This window comes from Sitophilus oryzae, unplaced genomic scaffold, assembly GCF_002938485.1.
Source record: "Sitophilus oryzae breed Bouriz unplaced genomic scaffold, Soryzae_2.0 scaffold_556_pilon_pilon, whole genome shotgun sequence".
Classification (NCBI taxonomy): domain Eukaryota; kingdom Metazoa; phylum Arthropoda; class Insecta; order Coleoptera; family Curculionidae; genus Sitophilus; species Sitophilus oryzae.
The window spans coordinates 534,665-543,356 of NW_022147147.1; the positions used below are offsets into that span (position 1 = coordinate 534,665).

Sequence of the window (8,692 nt, forward strand, 5' to 3'; positions counted from 1 at the left end):
ATCTCTTTAAATCGTTGTTTTATTTCATAATTCTTGCTAATTTAATAGTGGCCAAAATAATCAACACTATCTTTAGATAAACTACGATGTCTACTTTGCTTTACGTCTATGTACAGAATGTAACCTAACAGAAGCTTGTGTTGAATTATCTGGACTGTTGGGTCTATGGGAATCAGCAGTCGATTTAGCGCTGAAAGTAAACCTAGATTTAGCTAAGAAAATGGCTAACATGTCACCTGATAATGATACGGAATTGCGAAAAAAGTTATGGTTAAAAATAGGTAAGTAGTTTATTTACTGTTTGTATATAAAGTATTTATAGAAAATGTGTACAAAATAATGTAAACGTTAAGGTCCTGCATAATATTATAAATTTGAGCAAATCTCAAAACTACATAAGCTTGTTTTTAGAGGGACATATTTGTTTACAATGGTTTATCCAACGAGACGATATTTCTTCAAGTACCTAGCGAGAGTCTCCTAACGAAGGTTGGCAATCATCATGGCTATTCTGATTTTATTTGTGGCTGCTCTAAATAATCCATTCGACGTTATTCTTTGAGGTCCTTCAGTCAGGATGTTCGTCTTCTGTCCCGACTACGTTCTTCTTGGATTTTTCCTTCCATAATTCTGGAGTAATTGGTATTTAGGACCTCTTATAACATGTGCAAAATATTCTATTTTTTTCCTCTTAAGGGTTTTATGTATTTCTTCTTCATTCCTTGTTCATACGGCGTAGTACCTTGATATTATCTTATTCTTACATATAATAAGTTTGTATCTGTACTGCAAAGAAATTTCTTCAGTTTTAAAAAAGAATTTCTGGCTCAATCCTGGATATCTTGCAATTGTTCGGCAGTTTCATTTATTACTGTGCCCAAGTATTTGTAGTGTTGGACTTTTTCTATTGGCGTGCTGTCAATTGATATTGAAACATTTACATTTTGGTCTTTTGTAATAATCATGAATTTTGTTTTTTTCAAATTCATATTCAGCCCGTATTGTTTGCATAATACATTTATTCTTTGAAGTAGGTTCTACAGATCTTCACTGTTGTCTGTCATTACTACTGCAGCGTCAGTGTATCTGATAGTGTTGATTCGTTGACCATTCGCTTTGATGCCCTCATCTCCCTCTTCCAAAGCTTCTTGCAAGATGGTCTCACTATATATATATATATATATATATATTGAAAAGGAGGGGAGACAAGATGCATCCCTTACGTACACCTCGTTGTATTTGTATATTTTCAGAAAAACCTCTGAAAAGTCTGTCCCCAATACAGGTTCGCTATCAATCTTATAGACGATACTTGACAGTGACAACTGTCTGTCATTTTAATTCACAGATAAATTGTATTTTCTGTCATTTTTTGGATGTCGAAATCTTCCCTAACTCTAGTTGGACAGATTTTAACTCAGTCATTATTTCAACCCCTTAGTAGGGATGACTTTTACCTTTATACCGAACTATCACAAAGTTTTGTTATTAAGAGGACTTTAAATTTTATAGTTAGGAAAGTTTTAATGTATTTTCACCTAAGACTTGCTCAAGTAGCATTTTTGCACAGGTAATGTTTCTAATAATTGTCTGTTTCTTGATACGAAATGGAAACGGTATGCCACAAATAGGAAACATTTTTGAAACCTATATATCTTATGTGGTGGCACTAGCCCTTTCTTGAAATGTTTCGATGGGGAATTTTAGAGGAGATGTTTCGAAACATTTTCTGTAATTTGTGTCCAAGATGTTCCCGTTTTCAGCCACTATTTCTAAATGTGAAGAAACTAAATACCAAACTAAAATAGTCTATGTCTGTCTGGATTTCAAAATGAAAACAACCATCAACAATGTCGACCTCCGCCATAATTTTTTTGTCTTAAAATTTGTTTTTAGGTTTTTTCACACAAAAATGTCTGGCAAAAGCAAATTCATCGTTTAATTTAATAATGTACTTTCATATTTTTAATGCCCCTTCTATATATCATTATTTGTTGCTACAAAATATTTTTGTTTGAAATATATATTTTTATTTCTATTTCTATATCATGGTTCTGAAAATAAATAAATCAATTTAAGTGGAACGCGTTCTTATGAGTTTAAAAGCTCAACAGCCAATAAACACATATATTTTTAGTAAAAATGCTATCACTAGCCAACATGGCGGAATTTTAATTCATTATTTTATAAAATTGACATAGAGTCGGATACAAATCATGTACATTATAACATATTTTTGTCTAAAAAAGAGAAACTCGTGCTTCGAAAATGAATCGACAATAAATAGAAGCATTGTTTCCAACATGTTTCGATTTAACGCTATCTGTGTAGAAATTTCGAACTAGTCACCTGTCAACAACGCTAAAAAACAATAAAGTAAGGTTATGTTCTCATATATGACAGAATATCAAATAAATTATGGAAACTTTTCAGGCACAAAAGGGATACGAAATCTGTAAATGTGAACCACATCTGTTTGTTAAAAGTTTCGAAAAATTTGTGACACTAAGATCTTTATTCTTATAGCTTATATAGTGAAACCATATTTTGGTAAAGTGTTTCGAAACAAAAAGCGATTTATGTTACGAAACATATGTATCAAAAATGTGACGAAACTGTTTCGCAATGTTTCTCAGTAGAGATTTTGTTTCGATTTTGTATCTATTTATTATCTGTCACACAAAGCATATTGTGTCGATATAAACGGTTGAATAATATTTTAGCCCAACACGTCGTAAAGGAAAAAGACGACATTCAAGAAGCAATGAAGTTCTTACAACAATGCGATCTTATCAAAATCGAGGATATTTTACCATTCTTCTCCGATTTTGTCACCATAGATCACTTCAAGGATGCCATTTGTAATTCCCTAAATGTAAACTAGAAAGGCATTATGTCATGTAACTTTTTTTAGTAATTCCAATCATATTTTTTTAGGAATACAATCAATACATAGAAATTTTAAAAGAAGAAATGGCAGAAGCGACCAAATCAGCTGAAGAAGTACGCGAAGAGATCCATTCTTTTAGAAACTGTTACATGGTGATAAATAGCGATGATAAATGTGAAATCTGCAATGTTACTCTTATGGTGCGACCGTTCTACTTATTTCCCTGCCATCATAAATTTCATTCTGATTGTCTCTTATCAGAGTTGGAACCTTCTTTAGGTAAGCATAAAAAATAAAATATGTACAAGACTATTAAATAAATATGAGACAATTGTATAGTAAGGTCCTAAAAGACCACCTAAAGTAATCGCAAAACAATTTCCGATGCACGTGATAAATTTTGAGTGACAAGCGATGGCGACAGCGCTGCCAGATTGTGATGGATTTATGAGATGAATCTTAATGTAAAATTGGGAAACAATATATTTATTATATCATTTTTTAAAGATTTTTACGTTTTATTTTTAATTTAATAATTAATATTTTAGTAATTATTTTATTTATTAATAGTAGTGGCCGGCCGTAGCGCAAACAGCTAGTGCGTCGATCTGCGGTGCGAGAGATGGGATGGTACTGGGTTCGATCCTCAGCCAGTACGGTCGCTTTATTTATTTACATAAAAATATTGATTTATCTAAATAGAGCGACTAGCGAGCCGCCACCTCAAGGAAGGCAATGGCAAACCACCTTGAGTATATTTGCCTTGTACAACCTCTCAAATAGTGCCGTTCGGATTCGACGATAAACTGTAGGTCCCGTGTACTTGTGAAACACTGATGACACACATCACAAGTACATGCGAGAGGTAGCCGACGCTCTGCATAGAGTATGGCACTCTAAGAAGAAGATTAATAGTAGTCACTAACACTCACATTAGAAATATTTAAATTTAAGGCAGCAGCTACGCGCTACAAATCAAAATAAGTAGAAATAACTTTGAAAGTGGTAAAAAGTGCTTACCAATCAAACTTACTTCTCAGTCAAGGGTAATAAAGAACCCTTATTGTCACGTTCTCGTTCAAAAAAGTTTATTAGGGAAGCTACAAGCTCTTTGCTTCGACTGTTTAAATGCTTCGGCATATTTTCAACACACAATTTCAAGAAACGTAATACAAAAACTCGAAAATTTAGTTCGTAAAAAAGTTGTTTGTGCTTAAAAGTACAATTTGTAAAAAAAGACTATGAAAATCGGCAAAAAAACAGAATTACTCCCAAAGATTCAATAACAACACGATATTATACAAAATAATGACATGATAATTGTCAAATAATAAACAACAACGTTGATGATCGCGGCGCAATGTGACCAACATGGCTATAATAAAAACCGCTTTAAACTAATTTTTGCAGCTTTAACCTAAATAAAATATCTGTCACAATCATTTGCTCTATAAAGTAAAATGAAAAGCTGCTCGGAATCTTAAATTGTACAACAAATATTTTTGCCCAAAATTCCATTTAATCAGTTTTATAGGCTTTAGTGTCAATTTCGATATGATTGATGACGTGCATCGGAAAATGTTTTCCGATTACCGTTTGTAAAATAGATCAAATGATTTAAGCCCTCCTCCAACGGGATTTGCGGGAGATCCTCCATTTCACGGGAGATCATGTCACAATCTGGCTTTATTACTTTTATTAATACTAGTAAAGACCAATATTTGAGATTGTTTCGATCTTAATCTAAAATTACAGTGATAATATTGAATAATACTTAAATGTGTGTGGGAACTACTAAAATTAATAGGGAACATTCATTATAATTCAGTCCATGAAGACTAGTGTATGGTCTCGAGAGTGACCGTTGGTACATAGTTTTAATGTACCAACGGTCACAACGGTTAGTTTAATGTACCAATGTTTTAATGTACCAACAGTCACGGTCAGTTTAATACCAACAAATCCATGCGATTTTCAGTAAAATCATCTTACATTCGCTCTGATTTAGCCACTCTGAACCGTTGTTATTTGCGCAGAGAAGTTCAGTAGCTCGTCTTGTGAAATTTAAACTACGCACCATAATTTTTCAACAATAAAGAGTTGGGAATCACATTTTCGATATATCAGTACTAAATAGCTTTACATCTATTCATGGAATTTAATATACAGAAGAATTGTGACATTTCGACATATTTTAGTCTAGAAACATACTACACAATGTGTATTGTAGGTGTGTAGTACACATTATAGGGTGCACCGAAAAAAATAAATATTTTTTACTTTTTAGTTACCGTGAAAATATCGTTCAGGATGATGACAAAAAAAATTCTGGTAAAGTTTCAGCTTTTAATATTAATATTAAGGGGTGCCTTATCGTGATTTTCTTTTTCCCATGTAAATAACACGGGGAAGCAATACTATTTTTTTCTTTGCAATTTTATTGCATGTAAAAATCAATATTCCTCCATATTCTTCTTATAGGAAATGGAACGTTCTCCAAATAGGTCTGATATGAATTTTCACGAGAATTTTCATTTAATCGACTCGTTTGAAAATTATTGAAGGTTAAAGTTACAAGTTAAACTTGAACTTAAAATTGTATGTGATACCTTCCACATATCTTTATATTATTTTCTTACCAAATGGCTCAAAAACATAAAATATGATATTTTAGGTGTTTGAGCCATTATGTCGTGATAAAATATGATAGTTTATGTTTATGAGCCAATATATCGTGATAAAATATAAAAAAAATTGTGGAAGTTATATAGATACGATTTGAAGTTGAACTTTAACCTTCAATAACTTTGAAACGAGTCGATTAAATGAAAATTTATATCAGACCTTTTTCGAAGGCCGTTCAATTTTCTACAAGAATATGTATTGATTTTTCCAAAACCCGGATTTGTTAGAACGCAATAAAATTCCAAAGAAAAAAATATTGTTTTGGTTTGGTTTGGATAACATAAAAAAGGCACCTCTTAATATTAATATTAAAAGCTCAAACTTACAAGATTTTTTTCATCATCCTGAACGATAGTTTCACGGTAACTAAAAAGATTTTTTGGTGCACCCTATTACACATACTATATTATACATAGCTGGAAGGTTCTGATTTCTGTTGTACCGAGCGTTGCTGTCGAAATTTTAAAAATCGATTGAAATTCATCAATCCTATACAGTTTTATTTTTGTTTTCACTTAATTTTTTTTTCAACATACACTATCAGATAAAGCAAAGCAAGAATTTCTATTAACATACAAACTGGATAAAATTTGCTCACATTTATGTCAGATGAGAAAAAACAATATGGCGATATTATTATTTAACTTGGTAATATTTGAGGGGTAGTTTCATCTCGTTGGAATTTGACTTAAAATAAGCTTTTTACGTCAAGCAGTTTAAGCAGAATCGTGGTTAATCAATTACCCAACTTTTTGGAACACTTTTTGTTTTTAAAAAATTTCAAAATATGTAAAAAACAAAATAAATTATGCGTGTCCAAGCGTTTTCACGAAAGACTAACCGTTTTTTAAATAACAAATATTGTAATATTTGAGGGGCGTTTTCACCCTCTTGTAATTTGAGATTCGAGAAACCCCTCCTTATCGAACCTCTACACCCCACAGTCAATCCGTTTGCCAAAAATCAGTTTTAAACGTCAAGCAGTTTAAGCAGAATCGTAATTACTCAATTGTCATATTTTATGAAACACCCTGTATAAATTTTAAAAAAATCTTAAAATATGTAAAACAACAAAATAAAATATACATGTTTAAGTGTTTTTCCGACAAACTCACCGGTTTTTAAATAAAAAATATTCTAATATTTGAGGGGTGGTTTCACCCCCTTTAGAATTCGAGTTTCTAAAAATCCCTTCTTATCGAATCTCCACACCCTAAAGTCAATCCGTTTTCCAAAAATCAGCTTTTTACGTCAAGCGCTTTAAGCAGAATCGTGATTAATCAATGACCAGATTTTTCGAAACATCCTGTATACATTTTTAAAAAATCTTAAAATATGTAAAAAACAAAATAAAATATACGTGTTTAAGCGTTTTTTCGGACACTTGACCGTTTTTTAAATAAAAAATATTGTAATATTTCAGGGGTGGTTTCACCCCCTTGGAACTGGAATTTCGAAAAATCCCTTCTTATCGAACCTCTACAACCTAGAATCAACCTGTATGACAAAATTGAGCTTCTTAGGTTGAGTGGTTTGAGCAGGATCGTGATTAATCAATGAGTCACTTAAGGATTTTATATATTAGTATAGATTATCTTCTAAAATCTGTCTATTATTTTAGGACCAACGAAAAAAGCAAGATTAGCAGATTTACAGCGACAGGTGAAAACGTTAAATTCTCAGAATAATGTAGACAATTTAAGTACAGGTTCTGCAGGTATGTTTCTTGAAATTTTAGCATTTTTGTAATATCTACAACGCCACTAATAAAAATTAGTTATAATTGAATATAACATATTTTATACGTAAATAAACACACAGGTTTGTTAATCAAAAATATATTTTTTAGGTATATCAGCCAGGGAACAAGCCAAAACAGAGATAGACAATATCATAGCTTCAGAATGTTTATACTGTGGCGAAAATATGATAAAAAATATTGATAAACCCTTTATTGAGAACTACGATTATGATACTATTGCAAAAGAGTGGGAGTAATTATAATAACTTGCATCTTGCATAGAACATTTTTGATCATATTATCGGAAACATACTGTACATTGCAGACTTTTGTAGCAATAACTGGGCTTTAAGTAACTTTTAAAAAGTCAACATGAAACCAAAAAAATGTTAAGTAGAATGAAATATTATTTATTTTTTATTTATAATTATTGTGATTGGTAATAAATCTAATTATAGTGTGTCCAGTGAAAGTACAATATGATCGAAAAAAACCGCGTCAGCGATGGCTACGAAATGAAGATCGCTGTCATTTTATATGTAAAATTATATGAGGAATGTCATCGATGTTCGTTTCCAAGCCAACTGGACGCCGTTTTTTTTTTCATCATACGGTATATAAATTACAAAGCCAAAAAGGTATAGACATTATCTAAAGTAGGTATATAAAGTCTGTCTAACGAGCCAGGGTAGATTTTGACAGACTACATCCAAAAAATGACAGAAAATACAATTTACCTGCGCATAGAAATGACAGACAATAACTGTCACTGTCTTTTCATCGGGCTAATGAAAGAATACCAGGACCCGTAACGCCATATACGTGCTGTGGGAGAATTTGTGTTGTTAGATGCCATTTTTTTTGGAGAAACGGATGTGTCACTAGCGACGATTTTAACGATTTTAATAGTTTGTTGTGTGTAGTGAACTTTGTATAAACTTTATTACAATGGTGATTTGTTCAGGTTTCAAGCGTAAAAGCCGCAACGATAAGAAAGAGCCAGGAGTTACGTTTCATAAGTAAATAAACAGTCCACTCCAGCATTTTAGCGTTTTTATATTGAATTGGATAATTATTTTTCTGATATACCGGGTGTGTCTCAAAAGTGGCTCACCCCTATAACTTCTTTATTTTTTCAGATAAAAAAACGAGATTGGTGTGTTAGTATATGACATAAATTAGGATTGATTGACGTATTCAATTGTTTTTGGTCACTTCCTGTGTTACCGGAAATGACTACAACTTGTGATTTTTAAATTGCATCCTCCGTATATTTTTATTTTGTTTGATAGAAAATGACACTCTGAATAGAATGACATATCATATGTCAACTTTTGACATTTCCGCTTACAAAAAAATTAAGTTTTAAATTTCAA

General features: G+C 31.8%; 1 protein-coding gene across 2 annotated transcripts in view; it reads left to right on the plus strand.

The window, feature by feature from the left end:
- The window catches only part of LOC115887211 (vacuolar protein sorting-associated protein 18 homolog), a 36,571-nt gene extending 28,089 nt beyond the window's left edge, over window positions 1-8,482 (plus strand). Inside the window, exons 16-20 of one of the 2 annotated variants that reach the window (XM_030906573.1) lie at window positions 77-281; window positions 2,724-2,875; window positions 2,938-3,169; window positions 7,197-7,292; window positions 7,425-8,482. In XM_030906573.1, coding sequence (XP_030762433.1) covers window positions 77-281; window positions 2,724-2,875; window positions 2,938-3,169; window positions 7,197-7,292; window positions 7,425-7,573 — 834 coding nt within the window. In that variant the 3' untranslated portion in view covers window positions 7,574-8,482. The remainder of the gene's footprint in view (window positions 1-76; window positions 282-2,723; window positions 2,876-2,937; window positions 3,170-7,196; window positions 7,293-7,424) is intronic. The other variant, XM_030906574.1, reaches the window with a different exon arrangement.
- The last annotated feature ends 210 nt before the right edge of the window (window positions 8,483-8,692 follow it).